The 21186-nt window shown below is 45.9% G+C and overlaps 1 protein-coding gene across 1 annotated transcript; it reads left to right on the top strand.

The window, feature by feature from the left end:
* The first annotated feature begins 3582 nt into the window (after nt 1-3582).
* Nucleotides 3583-20212, top strand: kcnk13a (potassium channel, subfamily K, member 13a). The gene is made up of 5 exons (XM_063224090.1): nt 3583-3919; nt 15961-16167; nt 16261-16643; nt 19676-19976; nt 20073-20212. The coding sequence occupies exons 1-5, from the start codon at nt 3583-3585 to the stop codon at nt 20174-20176; spliced, it is 1332 nt and encodes a 443-aa protein (XP_063080160.1). The 3' UTR covers nt 20177-20212.
* The last annotated feature ends 974 nt before the right edge of the window (nt 20213-21186 follow it).

Below are 21186 nucleotides of genomic sequence, written 5' to 3'. Positions count from 1 at the left end.
TTAGGGTGGTTTAAAAAAAAAACATTTGGACTGGCCAACAGATAGCCATTGAGCCAATTAGGCAGAATTCAAATTAGCTACAGTATATGGAGACAGCAGCAAACATCAATGAAACAGTGAGGAGGGATTCTACATTGTGCACAACTCGGAGAAGGGGCTTAATGTTCAAAATAGTGCACTTGTCCTTTAACCGTCTTCATTGTATCAATTCTTGTAGCCTAATTACTTTTTCCAATGTTAGTGCAGTGTCCCCACTGCATTGGTGTGCATTAAAATAGGCCTACAATTTATTATACTTATATAAGTGTTTTATTTTAAGACATTTACACACCTTTGATGTTATTATTTTGAACACTACTGTCTTCTAAAACCTGAAAGCAGTGTTTTTACAGTGCTGCCAGTTAGTATTGGCACCCTTGAAGCTTAAGCACATTATGGGACATATCTCCAGACAACAATTAATAAGGTCAACCATGATTTTTCTATAGATAGCTTGTGGTTGTTACTAAATGTTAAAATGATCAACAGCAAAGAATACTTAACTACGAGAGGGGAAAAATTGAAGAAGGTAAAGCTCCTGGAATCACTGGTATTGGCACCCTTTACTGGATACCATTGTGGAAACCTTATTTGACTCAAATATGGTAGATAACACATGGGAATCACCTTTGACAAATTGATTTTGCCCATAGAATATGAATAAGGCAATGATTTTTTATATATTTGTGTTTTAAATAGCCACCTGTTACATCTTGTGCGTCTTTGACAAATGTGAAGACAGAGGGGCTGCCTGAGGACACCAGAAATACAATAATTTGCAAAAAACAAGACCTCCAAATAATAAAAGGTAATCTCAAAAGACGCTAGTATACCATTTCCAACACTGTTGTGTTATTCAGAAATCTGCCAAACAGGGAGCTGTAAAGAACATCCTTGGATGTGGGGTTAAGGGAAGAAATTATGATAGAAGTCTGTAGAAGTCGTGCACATGACAAAACACAGGGTCTAACATCTGCAGACCTGAAGGTCAACTTTGAACTGTTTTGGGAAGATCTTTCAGTAAGCATCACAAGTTAAACACTACACAAAGTATTGGTTTGTGGTTGGAGGCAAAGGCAGACCACATTGCTTCATGAAAGTCATAAAAGGGAACACCTGGAGTCTGTATAAGAGAATACAGGGAAAGCACAGCCCTTGTATGAATGTTCTAAGGTCAGATGAAGCAATAGTACAGCTTTTCAGTGATGCACACAAACAGCATGTTTGCATATTCTGCAAGAAAGTCTTTGAGGAAAATTACACCCTACCAAAAATCAAGCATGGTGTCAGATCTATAATATTATGTCACCCCATTGATGCATGAGGTATTGGAGGCTTTGACCATATCACAGGTATCATGACAGGCATCATAGGTATCATCATTTACAGGAAAATGTGTAACCATGGGCAGTAACACTTGTTTTGAGATGAAGATCATTTTCACTCCAGCAAGACAAAAACCCAAAGCACACATCCAAATGCACAATTCAAAATGCCACTTGAGAAGTGCAAGAAGCTCGAAGACAAATACCAAAGCCTTTGGAGGCTGCTTTTGCTGTCTAATGGTGTGAGACCAATCCGTTAAGGAGGGGTGCCAATATTCATGGGCATGCCCTTTTTCATGTTTTTGCTTGAAATTACAAAATGCATTTGGAAAAAAAATACTTTGCTATTCTAAATATCTTTGGACCTTCCATTAAAAGATCCTGTTGGTAAAAGTTGTTTATATTTCCATTTATTTCTGGATATATTGCACATTTTGTAAATAAAATGAAGGGGTGCCAATACTAACTGGCGGCGCTGTATGGATGCTGGAACAGTTCACCTTCAAGAAGCGTGTTGTTTGGGTGCTACATGACTGAAGTGCATGAGTCAGAGATCAGGAGGTGGCACTTCCATTATCTTTCTACAGAACACATACTGAATATTTATGACATCTAAACAGAAGGTTACTGTATGTCATTTTCTTCACTGCATTATACTGTAGCATGCTGTCACATGTTTCTATTGTGTTGTGTTGTATATTATTCTACACCTGTAGTTGGCAACCTTTTTTAATAAAGGCCTTCTTCACCTCATCATAAGCCTTCGAGTTCTAACAGGGCTGGACTGGGAGAGAAATAAGGCCCGGGCACTTTTGGCTTAAGGGGCCCCTCGTAATTAGCGGTGCAAAACTGACTCACTGGTGGGCCCCACTGCACTGATTATTTTCCCCCATTTCTGAAAATAGGGGCCCACGAGGGTGCAGGGCCCACCGGGAAATGCCCTTTATGCCAGATGGCCAGTCCAGCCCTGAGTTCTAATGCCCCATGACCTTATCATAAACCTGCCAATGCCCCCCTCAGTAGGCTATTGAACAAATATAGGTCTAATAGACTAATCTAGACTAACTCACAGCTCTCGTATTTCTTAAAGTAGACACCATGTTTAATCACATCACGCCATAATAGCCTACTGTACATTAAATCATTCACACTGAAATTGCACGACCTGCTACATAGGCCTACTTTTAAAGCCATGACAATATTGTGCTCAGAAAAGCCAAATGTGGAGCAAAAGTATGGTACTGGTGGAGAGTCACGCCTCAGTTTCAAGAATGGGATGCGTGCAGACTTGGCTGTAGCCTATGAAAACCTGGGGTTTCATGCTGGCTTCGGCAAAGTAGCACCCTCCTATGGAGAAGAGCAGCAAGTGACAGAGAGAGCATCCGTCACCACTCAACTCCACAACTTTGCTTCCACCGGAACGGAGCCCAAGGAAAATAAACGGAAAAAGAAGAGGAAGATTGTCACAGCCATTCGCACTTGGACTCTACATCTTGCGTTTTCACAAGAGCGATGCTTTGGAATAGATGCAACATGTGGTCTTACCAATTACGCACACATCTGGGGTCTTGCGTGAGCTGTTCTGGCATATCTGTTGTGAGCGATTCTTACTGGGATACCGTGTTATGGAGTTAAAGGGCGCTATTACAATTCTCAGATTCTACATTTTTGATAGCTGCCTCTGGTGACAACGTAGGTGTACAACAAATTGGACTGGGTACGGAAAAACGCGCAACAATGGGTTCCAATGCCACATTTGTCTCCAGGATCAAAGGATGCGCAAAGGGATTCTGAAAAGATACAGAAACCTATTCCATTCTATTGGTCGTGAAGGATGTGAAGTTTTCGGTCTTTCCATCTGTCATCAAGAAAAACACCTGCACGGGCTGGGTAAAAAAAACGTGGCCACAAGTAATGAACTAATGCATTTTTTCCACTATAACTTAATGTAAACACCACAGTTGTAGCTTAAGTAATGACTTTAGAAGAAATTGAAGGATTAACTGACTGCTCTCACCACAGAATTTTGTGAGGCATGATACAGGTATTTCCATTACTTGTGTGTGCCAACGTTCACCCACTTTGCGCGCAACGAAATACTGGATAAAATCGCAATGACTGGTCGCAGGGAGGATGTATCGTTGGGGACCTATTCTCGGATTTTTAACACTCAGAAAATGTGGAGGTTGTCTTGGAAGTGCTCAAATGTTGTAACATAATGGCATGCCGCGGTGGTTGCTGCTGTGGGCTCGGTCCGGTGAACGAGGATAACGCGAGGTTCGTGATGCTGGCCCTTCTCATCGTCATCTACCTGCTGTGCGGCGCTGCCGTCTTCTCCGCCCTGGAGCACCCCAAGGAGAAACAAGCCAAGGAGAAGTGGGCACAGAGGTTCGAGCAGTTCAGCCAGAGGCACAACCTCAACAAGAGCGACCTGGAGAAGTTCCTGAGGTACTACGAGGAGGCGAACGTGGCCGGCATACGCGTGGACACGCTCCGACCCCGCTGGGACTTCACCGGCGCCTTCTACTTTGTCGGCACCGTTGTATCCACAATAGGTGAGACGTGAGTGAGGCAACAGTAGTCAAGTCAAGCCACGTGAACTTTATTGTCAAAAATCTGTGTAGCAGGGTAAGCACAGAAGTTTGAAATTGCGTTTGACCAGTCTTCAATGTGCAGTTTAACTAAAACATTTAAAATAAGACAATTGACAGTAGATATATGTCAATCGCTACACATTCATAAGTCAGAAAGACATCTATAAGTAGAAAAGGGGGCAAATAAAATAGTATAATTTAAATTCTGTATGTAATCAGATAGTCATCCTCCAAAGCACGGCGTGTAGACTCACCATCGCGTAAGAGCAACAGATTCATTCGACTTGACACTTAAAAGACTGATCATCAGCTGGTGGAGTAGTAGGCTATGATATAGGCCTACTAGCCAGTTCACAATCACCTGTAGAGTGATCCTCTACCTTTGAGTTGGCGAGAAATATTTGACTTGATTGATTGATTGATTGATTGATTGATTGATTGATTGATTGATTGATTGATTGATTGATTGAGTGAGTGAGTGAGTGAGTGAATAATTGATTTATTTAACAGTAGGCCTATTTGACTTCTACAAAGTATTTCACAGAGTCCACAACTAATCCTTGTCCCATGTCTTATAACAAAAGCTGGTATTAATGAAGAGCAGGAAAACAACCGGGTGATTGATGCTGCACTGCCTGTTGTAATTTATCAGAGCCCCTCCACTGTATGGAAACCTCATGCATTGTTAAAGAGGAGCCTTGATGATGGGAAGGCGTAAGCCAGCAAACAAGCAGCTGCAGACAGATGGCGGTCCTGATGTAGTTTCTACTATATTGGCCCTGATGTGTCCCTGGAGAGAGGCACTCTGTCCAACACACATAACAGGCAGACAGACCATTTGCAGAAAATGATTTCACACTCAGGGTCGTGTGTGATTGGCAAAGGCCAACAAAAACGCAGGACATATACTGCCCGCAGATTACTTTTATGTGTTTCAAGGTTTTTATGGTGACAAGCGGTTTTAGTTTTTTTTTTTATCTTAAAGAATGAAAAAAAACTAGAAATGCACTCGGAGAGTGCAGACCTCCGCCAAGGAAGCTGTTTGATATAACATTTGACTATGTTAAGCCCATTTTTCCCCAAGCCTTTCTACCTTGTTTTTGTGGAGTTAGAAACCGGAATGTCAAAATTCGGCCTATCCCGCAATGGTGAAGAATCCTTTAAAAAAATCCTGGATCCAGATCGTCATCCAGATCACCACCAAAATGTAATTACTTGCTCCTTTTGTCATTTCCAACAACTCAGTAACAAACAGTTATCCTGCTGACAGACAGACAGGCAAGTAGACCAGAGAGAGTAGGCCTACATATCTACTCTCAATGAGGCAGACAGACGCGACCAAAAACATAACCTCCGTGGCGGCGGTAACAAAGAAAAGGTCAAAGGATATTAAGAGTGCAGACGTTGATATCCTGCACTTGAGCGCAGAAAAACAGAATCAGCCTTTATCCTGCATCCTGTGTATGTGTGTGTGTGTGTGTGTGTGTGTGTGTGGGGTGGGCAAAGGGACAAAAAAGCAGGAAAAATACAATTCCATTCCATTCCAATTCTGACAAGTGATTTTATACACATAGGCCTATTTTCAGTTTGGAGAATCAGAGATTCCTGGCCAATCATGAGAAAACAGTCACACATACAGTATGGAATTGAGTTGTGAAGTTGATAGAAGACCTTGGCCTGCTGTAGTCTGTTATCTCTGAGGCGTTGTATTTTCTGCATTAGCCTTGATGTGTCCCTGGAGGCGCTTCCTGGCCAACAGACATGCAGACCATTTGCAGAAAATGCTTTCACACTTTGGGTCATGTGATGCACACATTATGAGTTACCAAGTTTTCTATGATGGCATCTGGTTGTGTACGTATTTTTAGATTGTAAAACCATGTGAAACAATCACACATACACTATGGCACTGATGTGTGAAGCCGGTCCTGCGCGATTCCACGACTCTCCTGTTGTCTGCTATCAAATAATCAGGAAAATGTACTGCACACAGTTACAAAGTTTTCTATAAGTGACAAGGGGCTTACATGCATTTTCAGATTGGAAAATCAGGAATACCTGATCAAATAGAGGAGAAAAATTGCACATATTGCATGGCAGTGATTTGTGAAGCTGTTTGACAGAGAGGAGAGAGGACCCTATAGCCTGCTGTTATCTGTCCAGGTAGACAAATGCTGAGGCACTCAAGGTTCCAATTTTAACTTTTTTTTTTAATTTGGCTACAAAGAAGTAAAAAGTAAAAATTGCAAACTTGAGTGGCTCAGCATTTGTCTACCTGGACCAAGTTTGAGAGCCCCTATACACTGATGAGCACCAAGGGAAAAAAGGTGAAGACCGCACTCCAATTACCTGCTTGTGTTTGTCTGTTATCTGTGTCTGCCGTGTTTCTTCTGAATGTACCATTATTATGTAGAAGGGAATAGGTAATAAGTAGCTGTCACCAGGGGCAACCTAGCCTGGGGTGGGGATGGGGGGGGGGGTTGTTAGGGCACGTTGGTTAAAAGGCACAAATGCCATAAAGCGTCTCAAATGTCACAACAGCTCGGGGACTTCCTCATTGTTCCCTCTTTGTGGTCTCGTTGTTCCCAATGTGACATCACCAAAGGGAGCATCGTTGCGTGGGAGGTGGGACTGTGTTATACCCATCATTGTGTGGGAGGTGTGTGTCTGTGCTATCAACCACTGCAGGCTGATGTGGTTTATTGTCTGTCTGTGTTATAAGACATTTATTACACGCCGTAACCGTCCAGCTTATCTCTCAGTAACAGGGTTTGTCATGACCATGGTGGCAGCACTATTCTTTGTTTTGTATTATTACAGCACATACGCAAGAATCCAGTCTATCTTTCTACACATGACATTTAGGTTGACCACTCCGACCAGTGAACAAGAGACAAAGATAGCATAGCTTACACGTGTTGCATAACATAGCCCTCTTCTTTATCTCTCCTAGTCATGATTTGGGATGAGCACACTGGCCCACACACCAAATTTCACTAAAACACACACACACACACACACACACACACACACACACACACACACACACACACACACACACACACACACACACACACACACACACACACACACACACACACACACACGCACAGGGCCGCTGACAGCTTTGGCTTGGCCTAGGACAAAGTCATCTGAAAGTTACCCCCACCCAACACATACAATGTAATGAGAACCCCCTCTGCCTCAGGGCCCAGTACAACTGACCCCTTTGCCATCCCCCCAACATCTGCCTCCCGGCACACGCACACACACACACACACACACACACACACACACACACACACACACACACACACACACACACACACACACGGTTCAGCTGTCCATCGTGTCCGATGAAGACTCTTGTTCCAATCAGGATGGGGGTTGGGGGAGGGGGAGGGTCAACGTTGTTTGGCGTTGATGCCATCTCATGTGGCTATGGAGACCGATTTTGGATCCGCACACTCTTCCACAGATGGAGCAGGCATGCCCTGATGTTTGAGAGGAGTTGTCTTCTGCCTTCTGGTGTCGCTGTGCACGTCTTGTAGTCCTCCTTTCAATAAAGATGTTGTTTATTTGCTCAGTTGCTTTCTTGCAGGTCTTTCTCCAGGCTGGTCTGTTGGCAGCTAGGTCCTCAAGGTGACCAGGGTTGATGTTGCAATGCCTCAGGAGATCTTTTGTGTAGTCCTTGTAGCGTCTCTTCTGGCCACCAGGAGCCCGCTTTGATGCGGGTAGTTGCCCATAGAGGACTTGATGTGGGAGACGGTATGGCATGCAGATGGTGAGGCCAACCCAGCGTAGATGTCTGTTGGGCAAAGCTGCCTCCATGCTGATGGTGCCAGTCGTACTCAGGATGTCAGTGTGGGGGATCCGGTCTTCCCAGGACAGACTGAGTATTTTCTGTAGACATCTGATGTGAAACATCTCCAGGCTTTTTATGTGGCGTCTGTATGGGGTCCATGTTTCTGCCCCATACAGTAGGGTGGATACACACACTGCGTTGTACACTGCTACTTTGGTGCTGATTTTCAGATTTTTGTTATCAAACACTCTTTTCCGGAGGCGGCCAAAAGCAGATGAGGCTTTATTTATGCGGTTGTGTATTTCACTGTCAAGACAGGTGTCAGCAGAAACTGTGGAGCCTAAGTAAGTGAACTGGTCAACGATGTTGAGTGGATTTCCATTTATATAAAACGCAGCAGGTGATGAAGATTCAGTGCAGAGTTGAGCCATGATCTCAGTTTTCTTTGTGTTAACCTGAAGACCAAAGGATGTGTAAAGAGCTGAAATGGTGTCCAGGGCATGTTGCATAGACTCAGGAGTGTGTGCCACGATAGCACAGTCATCTGCGTACTGGAGTTCATGGATGTGGTCTGTTGATGTCTTTGTGTGAGCCTGAAGCCGTCTGATGTTGAAGAGGCTACCATCGAGGCGATATTCCAAGTCCACACCATGTTTGTGCTGCAGGGCATGGTGGAGTAGGTCTGTGACTGCTGAGAGGAGGAGGTTGAAGAGTGCTGGTGCCAGGACACAGCCTTGTTTTACCCCAACATTGACAGTGAAGGGCTCAGACTGCAGTCCTCCCATGACAACTCTGGCTTGCATTCCATCATGTAGCTGCTTTAGGATGGAGAGGAACTTGGGTGGCACACCGAGTTTGTGGAGTTGTTTCCAGAGCATGTCACGGTTTATGGTGTCAAATGCTTTGCTGAGATCAATAAATGCAATGTAAAGGTCTCTGTGCTGCTCTCTGCTCTTTTCCTGTAGTTGCCGCAGAGCAAAGATCATATCAGTTGTTGATCTGGACCTTCGGAAACCGCACTGCGTTTCAGGTAGAGTGCATTCTGAGATGTACTTCGCCAGTCGAGACAGCATGATTTTTGCAAGGACTTTACCAGCTGTGGAGAGGAGGGATATTCCACGACTGTTTCCACAGTCTGCTCTGTCACCTTTCTGCTTGTAGAGGACAATGATGTTAGCATCCTTCCAGTCCTGGGGCACTATCTCAGATATCCAGATTTGGGTGATGAGAAGGTGTAAACGGCGCATGAGAAGATAGCCTCCATGTTTGAACACCTCTGGTGGGATACCATCAGGTCCTGGGCTTTTGTTGTTTTTTAAGCTCCTGATGGCCTTGGATGTTTCGCTGAAGTCAGGAGGGCTGTCTAGGTGTCGCATCTGAGGCATAACTGGTGCCTTGTCGAGGATGTTGAGGTCTACAGGTTTGTTGTGGTTTAGTAGACTTTCAAAGTGATTGGCCCAGCGGTCAAGGATCTCTTGGCGGTCCTTGAGAAGACTGTCTCCAGCAGCAGTTCGGACAGGGGTGAAAATCTGCTTCCTAGGACCATATATGGTTTTGATGGCATCGTAGAAGCCATGAGTGTCATTGCAATCAGCAAGGTGTTGAATCTCTTTAGCTTTTTCTAACCACCAGGTGTCTTGCATGCTCCTCAGAGCCAGTTGTGCTTTGGCTCTGGCCTTAGTGAAGTTGGATTTCAAGGTGGGGCATTGTGGGTTAGAAAGCAGAGTTTTGTGAGCCTGCTGTTTTTCTTGTAGAACTGTGTGGATAAGGGAGGAGTTGTTGTCAAACCAGTCTTGATGCTGTTTGGCCTTGGTGCCTAAGGCTTTTGATGCTGCAGACTGTATAGCTACAGATAGAGCTGGCCAGCCATTGGCATCAGTGTCCTCCTGGATATGGGAAAGGTTGCAGGCAAGGTGACGGCGGAGATTGGCAATGGTGTCTGGGTTGGATAAAGCTGCAGTATTCAGTCTTTTCTTTGGGGCCGTCTTAGGGCGACAAGGAGGAATGTCAAGATGTAGTTTAGATCTGACCATGCGGTGGTCAGTCCAGCACTCTGCCCCGCGCATGGCTCTGGTAATGGTTACGTCCTTTCTATCCCTTTGGCGGACAATGATGTAGTCCAGGAGATGCCAGTGCTTAGATCTGGGGTGCTGCCAGGTGGTTCTGAGATGTTTCTTCATCTGGAAGATGGTGTTTGTGATGAGCAGCTGGTGTTCTGCACAGAGGGATAGTAGCCGATGATCATTGCTGTTCATTTCCCCTACCCCATGCTGTCCAATGACCTTGTCCCAGATTAGATGTTCTTTACCTATTCTAGCACTGAAGTCAACCGTAAGGAGGAGTTTGTCTGTAGCAGGGGTTTTCTGGATGACTGCATCAAGGCTCCTGTAGAAGTCTTCTTTGATTGCGATATCTGCATCCAAGGTTGGTGCATAGGCGCTGATAATGGTGACAAAGCGTTTCTTGGCAAGAGGAATACGCCAAGTCATGAGTCGCTCGCTGATGCCAACAGGGGATTCTGGGATGTGCTGCAGTAGCTTGGTTTTCACAGCAAAACCCACACCGTGGATACGACGTGTGCCTTCAGGAAGCCCTTTCCAGAAGAAGGTGTAGCCTGCACCCACTTCTGTAAGGGAATCCTCGCCGTGTAGTCTGGTCTCACTGAGGGCTGCAATATCGATGTTATATCTTGCGAGCTCAAGGGCTACAAGAGCTGTCCTTCGTTTAGGCCTGTTGGATGGTTCAGGCATGTCCAATAGGGTGCGAACATTCCAGGTGGCAATGTTCAGATGAATATTCTTCTTTTTAGTTTTTCGGCCGCAGTAGGGGATGCTCTGATGACTGCGGCTAGCCATCCAGAGTATTTGAGGAACAGACAATTTTTAGACCACCTTTTCTAGGTCCTTCCCCGTCAGGGGTGAGCAGTGTGGAGCTGCTCAGACACAGTGAAAGCTGCCGAGGTGATGCGCTGCCCCATCCCGCAACACAACGACCGTCACTCCACTGCCGCCTGTGTGCATGGTTTGACTAGGCACTCCCAGCCACATCCTTGGCCTGTGCCTTCCGCCATTCCACATCGCCACAGGGCTTTGGTTGGGGGACTAAAGGGTGGGGTTGACAGGACGGGAATGGATGGAACAAGGAGCTTGCGCTAGGAAAGAGATTAGGGTGAGGGTAGGGGTGCGCAGTCCTTACTCCCACCATTCTTCACTCAAACAGAGTAGCTTCCAGTGGCATGAGGAACTCATGACGACCTTCACTCTGGTTTGAGCTGCAGGGGACTGCCAGTAATCCGGTCTGCTGGGTTCTGCCTATTGCTTGTCCCCACCTGCAGATTTGTGTTCAGGGTTTACTCCCCTAGCCTTCATCCGCCTTCCCAGCCGTTGTGGTACATCTCCCTGTTGCCATCCTCCGCCCGGTCCGCCGTTGAGGTCTTTGCTATTTACCCATAGGTGGGGCAGGGGTTGACGGGCAGCAGGGCATGTCCACACTAGAGCGGGCCTGCATGCCGCGTCTCTGGGGCCCCCTGCTACTCCGAGATCCCATACAACTTTGCCTGGAACCGCAGGGTACCAGTTACCGTGCGTGGCCACGAGGAGGCGTGTATAGGTCTTGGCAATGGAGAGGCTGTGTACCGGCAGAGGAGACTTACGCGCTCGGCTCCTCTTTTCGCCTCCCCCCAAGGGAGGTGGCTAGCCGGCGGCGGTAGCTGAAAGCAGAGAGCAACAAGCAGAAGCGACATGCAGCATGCACTAACCTGCACTAACCAGCATGCACTAAACTGCAAGCACTAGTTCTACTCCAACACTACTGCACTGACGCATCATGCCCTGTGTCTAACACACAAACACACACACACACACACACACACACACACACACACACACACACACACACACACACACACACACACACACACACACAACCACACAGCCACACTCATGGACAGGAAGTGTATACACAGACATCAACAACAAATAGCCTGAAGACATACAGCTCCAGGCCTTTTTATTAGAATACCATGAAAAAGTTGATTTATTTCCATAATTCCATCAATAATGTTAAACTGTCATGGATTGTAGATTCATGGCCCAGTTTTTTAACTATTCCAATCATTATTTTTTTTCTTTTTATATACGTTGGCCTTCCAGCTCAAAAAACCCATGAATTGGGGAATTCGCATTATTAGAATATTGTTATAAAATCACATTTTTCTTCATCAAAATTCGGGTCACATTAAATCAGTTGAAATTTAGTACTTTCTAGTAGAATCTACATAACATGCAATGGTCAATACTTGGTTAGGACATTCTCTGTCTTCATAATGGCCATGATGCGTTTAACATTGAAGTCAATGGAAAAACAGTGCATGGGAGTTATGGAAGCCCAGATATCCTTGATGCTTTGCTGTCAGCTGTTCTTGTTTGTTGACCTGGTACCCCACACTTCACTCTTCAATATACCCTGTAGATTTCCATGCCACGTTTTGGCGCTAACTCACCAGTTTAATTCTAAATAACCAGAAATGAATCCCCATTGAAAATGAATGGGGTTTAATTTCTGTTGAGTCAGAATTAAACTGGTGAGTTAACACCAAAACGTGGCATGGAAATCTTCGGGTATATTGAAGAGGGAAGTGTGGGGCACCAGGTCAACAAACAAGAACAGCTGACAGCAAAGCATCAAGGATATCTGGGCTTCCATAACTCCCATGCACTGTTTTTCCATTGACTTCAATGTTAAATGCATCATGGCCATTATGAAGACAGATAATGTCCTAACCAAGTATTGACCATTGCATGTTATGTAGATTCTACTAGAAAGTACTAAATTTCAACTGATTTAATGTGACCCAAATTTTGATGAAGAAAAATGTGATTTTATAACAATATTCTAATAATGCGAATTCCCCAATTCATGGGTTTTTTGAGCTGGAAGGCCAACGTATATAAAAAGAAAAAAAATAATGATTGGAATAGTTAAAAAACTGGGCCATGAATCTACAATCCATGACAGTTTAACATTATTGATGGAATTATGGAAATAAATCAACTTTTTCATGGTATTCTAATAAAAAGGCCTGGAGCTGTATGTGTACAGCACAGGTAGGCTGACAGGGGCACTCAAGATGGAGCAGTCGCCCAGCAACTGGAAGGTGGATTCTATTCCACTTCTTCCTGGATTGGTCCAAGCAGGCCTCCCGACAGGGGGGGACAAAGCGGTTAGTTGTCCCGGGCCCACAGAAAGGAGGGGCCCAGAAATGGGAACACATTACATTGTGTATGTATTGAGTAGGGGGGCTTTTTAGATGGCTTTGTCCTGGGCCTGGCAAAAGCTGTCAGTGGCTCTGTATTGGTCCAAGCGTCCCTGAGCAGGACTCTGAATCCCATGCTGCTGGCAGTAGCCTATGTGTGATTGGTACAGTACTTTGCATGGTCGTCTTCAGTAGAGTAGAGTAATTTAATTAATCCCAAGGGAAATTAAGGTATCTGGCAGCTTACATAAATACACATATACAAAACATACACAAAGATCTAATACACATTATTGCACATTGCAGTAAACATATAGCACCCACTTGGCCCTGCCGTGGCCTAACGGTAGGGAACTGGGTTGCTGTGCCGGCGACCCGGGTTCGGTTCCGGCCCGAGTCATTTGCCGGTCCTTCCCCATCTCTCTCTCCCCACTCATTTACTGTCTGTCCTCCACTGTTCTGTCAACAGTAAAGGCAACTACACCCTAAAAAATATTTTTTAAAAACACCCACTTGAGTACATTAATCAGCCTTACATCAGCTCACATACACACATACAACCACCTCACACACAATAACCACATATGCTCAGTTGCTGCAGGTGTCTGAGATTTCAGGTTGTCAGTACTTGAGAACATGTTTGCCTTTTTTGCTTTCCTTTTACAGTTGATGCTTCTGATGTGCCCGCTGACATCCACCTCCAGACGATTGACTAGCAATGTGATTCCGATATGAAAAAGAAAATTGCAACATTTCACAATAACGTTACTGGTTTAGGCCACATCACATGAGATCAATTTGGCTGTATGTGGCCCCTGATATGAGTTTGACACCCCGCATAGACAGTATGTCATCATCAGGACCACTGACAGTCTTCTGAAAGGGCCCCTTCCTAATACATATACTGTAATGGTGACCCATTCCTGGGCCCCTCTCTTCCCGGGCCCGGGACAACTGACCCCTTTGTACCCACCTGTCTGCTTCTGTGTGTGTGTGTACGTGCGTGTGTGCGTGCGTGCGTGCGTGCGTGTATGCCTGTGTTATCATTACATCTAAACATCTAGTTGACCTCCCTGCCACTGTGTGGGGAGGGAAGATGCTACCTACCTATTACACACCTTTGCTGTTATGCTGCTTTTCATTACCAACATAGCACAAACCATTTCAGCCCTCTTTCTCATATCTGTGAGATGACCACTCCAGCCACATCAGGAGGGGAGATCTTCAACATTTATGGGCTGTGCAACAATATTATAGCATTCTAATATGCAATATTCTTCCTCTCTCTATACAACATGACTTTAGAATTGCCATGGTGAGATTGAAGATATTTTATGGTCTACTGGGCTGTGCTACATCATTATCTAGACGTATCTAACCCTCTTCATCTCTGTATCCCACAGCCTTTGGAATGACCACTCTGACCACAGCAGGAGGGAAGGTCTTCATTGTAGTCATTGTACATAGTATCATGTAGCCGTGTCTGACCCTATTTATCTCTGTCCCCCAAGGTTTTAGACAGTGTTGGGCAAGTTACTCAAAAACTGTAATGCATTACTGATTGCATGTTACTGTCTTTTCAAAATAATCACTTACACTACAATATTACTACGTATGTTTAAAATGTGTAAGGCATTACACTAGTTTTGCATTACTTTAGTTACTTTTGCTAAAAGAACTGTAGGCCTAAATATGGATCTGGCAATTTATTACAGTGTTAATCAAGCTCATGAGTCATGACTTTTTCACCTCCCGTTCAGGAGGTTGTTTTTGCCGCATCCAGACTAAAAACTACCAAGTTCAGGAATAGCTTCTTTCTGACCCACCACACTGAATACCACTAAAATCCAGGTCATTATAATGCAGTGTAACTAAGTAAATATTACAGAGTTTTGCCCTGTAATGCCTTACATTACTGCATTACAGCAAAAAGTAATGCATTAGAGTAAAAACGTAATTACTTTTGTAATACATTACTGCCAAACAATGGTTTTAGAATGTTCACCCCAGCCCTGAGGAACGTAGTAGACCGAAAGCTTGGCCTATTATTAAAAAGAACACAGGGGATTTAAGTGTGCAGACATTTTTCTTTCAATTTACACAGAATGTTCACCCCAGCCACCATGGTGAGAGGGAAGGTCTTGTTCATATTCTATCGTCTGGTGGGCTAAGCTTATAATAGAGTAGAGTGGAGTGCTTTTGATTAACACTGGTACATGGACTTTTGACAACAAAGTACATTTTGAGTTTGACCTTGAGTGTGAGTGTGTGTGTGTGTGTGTGTGTGTGTGTGTGTGTGTGTGTGTGTGTGTGTGTGTGTGTGTGTGTGTGTGTGTGTGTGTGTTTGACCAGTCTCCAATGCTCCAATGCGCAGTTAAACCACACACACGTGGTCACAACTAAACACACACACACACACACACACACACACACACACACACACACACACACACACACACACACACACACACACACACACACACACTGTATCAATCACATACTGTATAGTTCGGGATTACCACTCGAGCCACAGTGGGAAGGACGATACTGCCAATTACACACCTTTGCCATTATGTTATGTATCATTATAACATATAAACCAGTGGTTCTCAACCTTTTTTTTTTTAACAAATGGCCCCTTAACCTAGTCATAAGCCTCCCACGCCTCCTTGACCTCATCATAAGCCTTCCAACTCCCCCTTGACCTCATCATAAGCCTTCCAACTCCCCCCTTGACCTCATCATAAGCCCACCAATGCCTCCCCTCAGTATCAAAAAATAAAATGTACAAATGAACCTCAATGGCAACTAAGCACCGCCCCCTCTCAGTTGCATCCTTCTCAACGCCCCCCCCTAGGGCTCCCCAATGCCCCCTGGGGGGCTGTACCGCCCCCGTTGAGAAACACTAATATAAACCATCTATTTCCCTCCTCTTCCCTGCAGGCTTTGGGATGACGACTCCGGCCACGGTGGGCGGTAAGGTCTTCCTGATCTTCTATGGCCTGGTGGGCTGCGCGGCCACCATCCTCTTCTTCAACCTCTTCCTGGAGCGCATCATCACCGTGCTCGCCTACGTGCTCAAGTCCTGCCACGAGCTGCAGCGCCGACGCAAAGGCGTAGCGCCCCACCACGGCAGCAACACCACCCGCGGCCTCGGCCACCACCGCCCGCCCAACACCATCACCACCTCCGCCTCCTCCAGGGCGGGTCCTCCTCCTCCACCTCAACCTCCACCACCCCCAGCCCACCACCATCACAGACCCTCCTCGGACAGCCTGGCGGGCTGGAAGCCGTCGGTGTACTGTGTGATGCTGATCCTGTGTCTGGCTGCCATCTTGATCTCCTGCTGCGCCTCGGCCATGTACTCTGCCGTGGAGGGCTGGGCCTACCTGGACTCGCTCTATTTCTGCTTCGTGGCCTTCAGCACCATCGGCTTCGGGGACATGGTGAGCAGTCAGCGCGCGGCGTACGGTGGTGGCGATCCGGAACAGGAACAGGGCCCGGATCATCAGGGCTCTGCTGCACCACCACCGGTGTTCTACCGCCTGGGCAACTTCCTGTTTATTCTGATGGGCGTCTGCTGCATCTACTCGCTCTTCAACGTCATCTCCATCGTCATCAAGCAGGTGCTGAAACTGACTCCGTGGGTACATTCCAATATGTGACCTTTTGTCCTCCACTTGGGCTTGTGGCCTCATGTTTTACTGATGCCCCACCTCCGTAAAGAAAACACTTTTCACCTCGCTGTCAGCCTAGCCAAAACAATTTTTGGTGGACTATTCTTCATTTACCTGAAAATTAGAAAATTACTTTAACAATTGAGCTTTTGTGAGATATTGAAATATAGTGCTGTTGTCAGTGATGTCATCACAACATATAACTTAGTGGTATGAAGCCACAAGCACAAGTGGAGGACTCAAGGTCGCATATTGGAACACACCCTGGCCATTTCCCCATGTCTAGTGTGCGTCCCTCAAAGTGTATCAGCCTTCGTAATCACGTCCAGTGATTGGATACTCTTTGGTGAACTCTGCAGAGTATCCAATCATTGGGCTTGACTCATTAGGCTGCTCACTTCCAAGGCTCAACCACTTGACATTGGGAAATAGTGTCTGTCTGTGTTATCATAACTGGTCATTGGTGCTTTTTGCCCCCAGTTTTGGAAGGCCCTGGCCTAGACTAATAATCCCTTACTATAATCCTTAACTCTAACCCTAACTTTAACCCTGGACCCTAACTACTCTTTAACCCTAATCCTAAATGTAACCCTAAACATTAACCCTTGGTTGGGTGGTCTGGCTAGAAGTCAAACTGACTTGAAGGCCCCTTTGAGGGGAAAAAAACATCAAAGACCAATCAGCCATTACTGTGTTATCAATAGGGATGGTAGTCTCTTTGTGCAGATGGGCCTGCTTTGCTGGAAAGACTAAACTATATCATAAAAACATTGCTATTACATTACAGAGAGTCTATGTAACAAATTAAGACTTGGTCTTTACAATTTCAAGGACAATAAGGTTATACCATAGGCTCTGCACAAAGGGGTTAAAACATTACTGTAAAAATGGTAAACTGTGACGTTACATTTTTCATAAAGTGGCAACCTTAGTCTGGCACCCTTAAGGGGGATTCATACTTGGCGTGACTGGTGCTAGCCTCCTTCATACTTCACTCGCGACCTCACTCGCGACCTCACTCGCGCCGTCACGTGACCCAAAATGACGTCACACGCCGTGGCGCGAGCTGCCGTGGCGCGAGCTGCCGTGGCGCGAGCTGCCGTGGCGCGAGCTGCCGTGGCGCGATGTCGTGCACCCCACATTTTTTGCAACTTGTCGTGTGCCACCAGCGACCATGCAGGTAGGCAGACAAAGCAGGAGTTGCGAAGAGAGGCTACAACTACTGTAGGCTACTACAGAATGGATCCTGCATCATTTTGAGGATAATAAAATGTCCTAGAGAGTTATTTTATCTTCTCTCTTAAATGTTGTTCAGTGAAACAATTGTTTACTTTGTTCAGAAGCACGTTGTGTTCGGCGATCTATTTATAAATTCTGCCGCCAGAACAATGCTCTCACATGGTCTTGGAATGATCTGGCAATGTAGGCTACAACAAAAAATATATGTTTCAATGTGGTAAGTCACAAGTCAGACGTTCAGTAACCCTACAACAGCCGTGTTTGGCTTTCTATTTTATACATCCGTAGAACTCAGCTGCGAGTTGCGAAAGATACTGCCGTTTCTCTCATGAACAGCAGAGGGCACTTCCGACAATGCGAGCAAAGGGCGATTTTGAAGTATGAATAGTCTGGCGCAAGTGATGACGTCATTAATGGTTCTCGCGCCACACGCGTCAAAGTGCGCACGTGAAGTATGCAGAGCCCTTAGTCATCAACCATTGCAAGCTAATAAAATAGGAGTTGTTAAAAGTACAAGTAAATTCATGATGTAAGCACAGCAGTGCATGGTATTACATAGTTATTACATCAGTTGTTCCACTGTACCTAGTGAGGTACACTGTACACTCTAAATCCTAGTTCAGACTCCTTCAGTTGCAGGAGATGTACTGTCAGTGGGGGGTGACGGCAGATCCCGTACCCAACAGCCACCACACCCCCCTCTTTAGAGCTGAAACAACCCCTTGCAGTGCTCAATGTATATTTCTAGCAGGCTGAATTGTCCATAATCTGCCGCTGACAGTATGTGTCCTGCAACTGAAGGAGGAGTCTAAACAGACCTTTACAGTGACCCCATAGCCCCATAATGCATGCTGTTCAGCCGGTGGAATGCTGTAATAGTCGTTGAAAAAGCGTCATTACCAAAGTACCACACCACCTTGACATAACACCAGGTCTTTAGTAATTCATTACGACTTGCTTATTGCCATTCTGGTAACAGCAAATTTGTATTAGGGACTGTGTCTTAATGAGTTAAAATAAAGTGTAACCTACTAAGTGAAAACCTTGCCACAAACTTAATGAATTCAGAATCAGCTGATTGCAAGGCGCACAGTTACTGAGTGAAGTCCCCCTATGTTGGAATGAAACTGTGAGCGTGTTTTAATCTTTTCTTTTAGTTCTACTTTTGACGCAAAGAAAGCTCCTGCACGTTCACATTTGCATGGTTTACGGCAACGTTTCGGTCTACAGACCTACTTCAAACAATTCCTAATTCTACTTCTACAAAAGTTCAACTTTTTTTAAATTTTATATTTTTTATATTTTTAGGGCCTTTGATGCCTTTATTTGACAGGACAGTCGAAGATGGTGACAGGAAGCGAATGGGACAGAGAGACAGGGGAGGATTGGGAAATGACCCCGGCCGGACTCGAACCGGGGTCCCCGTGGGTGGGTGGGCATGCAAGCCCAAATGTGGGCCAAATGTGGGCCACAGCCAGTGTTGCCAGATGAGGCTGATGATTTCCAGCCCAAAAAATGCTCAAAACCCGCCTGGAAGCACTAAATCCCGACCAATTCTATTGATGTCTATGGGAAAGATTGGGCGAGTTTTCCTGCAAAATGCCATTTTTACCCGCAGACTGCCATTCTAAGCAGCCCAATTGGGCGGGAAACAGCCCAATCTGGCAACACTGGCCACAGCGCCCCCCAAAAGTTCCACTTTTGACACCTGCGTTTTCCCCCTCTCCATTGTCCCCGAGCAGGTGCTGAATTGGCTGCTGAGGAAGATGCGTCTGCCGTGCCGCCACTGCCCCTGCCCCTGCCCGCGCAAGGCCCTCCGCTCCCGACGCCGGCACACCAACGCCGTCGCGCCCCAACACCACCACGCGCACTCGCGCCAGCGCCACATCTCCATCGACACGGACGCCATCAGCGAGACGGACGCTGGCGGTGGAGGGCGGCGACCGTCGGGGGAAATGATCTCCATGAGGGACTTCCTGGCGGCCAACAAGGTGAACCTGGCCCTCATGCAGAAGCAGCTCTCCGAGACGGCCAACGGGCACAGATGCTACGCCAACGTCAACGTCAATACCCACCCCAACACCCCTGCCGCCGCCGGCGTCAACAGAGGTGCCAGCAGCTGTGGTGGTGGTGGTGGCGGTGGCGGTGGTGGAGGGGGCGGACGGCACAATGAGTTCTCCGAGGGTGTTGGCGCACTGGGTATCATGAACAACAGGTTGGCAGAGACCAGTGTGGACAGATGAGGCGGGCCAAAGAACAGTGTGTGGTGGACCAATGAAAGACGGGCGTAGACAGAGCAGAGTTGTCCAATAAGACGTGGAAAAAGAACAGTATGGACCAATGAGAGCCTGTCAGAGAAAGGTGTGGACCAATAACTGTATATCTATAGAAACAGAGGGACTGTTCAATTTGTCAATAGTTTAATACCATACAGTCAACATGGAGGATTAGATGAGAGTTAGGATGGAGTGAGCAAAAGGACACTAATTCCCATGTAGCCAAATCAATGAGCCAGTTTGCACTGCCCTCCAACCTCCACTCCGACCAATGGCTTACGATCCTCATAGGGGCAGAAATGGTATGATGGTAGATTTAGTAGATTGGAGTATATTTTCACATTTCATGTAGAACAGTAGAGTCTGGGAGGAAAACAATGGTTGGATGTATTTGAAATGGCTGAATGCTGCCCAGGCTAAACTCAAGAGCTGGTCTGCTTCTAGTAGTAGAGGTGTTATCCAGCTAACCACTTCATCAGACCTGCTGCATGTGTCAATACTTGTGTCACTTAGTGCACTTTAACTGACAAACAGTTAGGTAATGTAACAGTTATGTAATGACGACAAATGGACGAAGGTACATACGGTGTATAAAGGTAGGATGTAAAAGCTGGTTTATAACTGGATACTGGAGTGTGAACAACTGAATTTTCAATTTGTCGCAAGAGGATAAAGATAGAGTATCTATCCTCTGGTCTAAATCCCTGAATCTTTTTGTAAATCGTGCAACATCCATTGGGGGGCTTTCTTGTTGTCTGCAGTGTTGCCAGATTGGGCGGTTACCCTGCCAATTGGGCTGCTTCGAATAGTCTGCAGGTAAAAACAGGAAAAATCAGCCATTTGGCGTTTTTGGCAATGCAATTTGTTGAAATTGGGAGGAATTTAGCGGCTCCAGACGTTTTTTTGAGCACCTTTTGAGGTGGGATTTGATCATACACATTTGGCAACACTGGTTGTCTGGCCCAGAGGCCCATGGA

This window comes from Engraulis encrasicolus, chromosome 19, assembly GCF_034702125.1.
Source record: "Engraulis encrasicolus isolate BLACKSEA-1 chromosome 19, IST_EnEncr_1.0, whole genome shotgun sequence".
Taxonomy (NCBI): Eukaryota; Metazoa; Chordata; class Actinopteri; order Clupeiformes; family Engraulidae; genus Engraulis; species Engraulis encrasicolus.
Note: the sequence above shows the minus strand (reverse complement) of the source record. Positions and strands in the feature narration are given on the sequence as shown.

Excerpts from the sequence above, each read along its gene's own strand:
- kcnk13a (XM_063224090.1), top strand. The coding sequence starts at position 3,583 with ATGGCATGCCGCGGTGGTTGCTGCTGTGGGCTCGGTCCGGTGAACGAG. Across the intron at positions 3,920-15,960 it reads CACCGTTGTATCCACAATAG|GCTTTGGGATGACGACTCCG; the intron begins GTGAGACGTGAG and ends TCTTCCCTGCAG. Across the intron at positions 19,977-20,072 it reads CGAGACGGCCAACGGGCACA|GTGGCGGTGGTGGAGGGGGC; the intron begins GATGCTACGCCA and ends GTGGTGGTGGCG.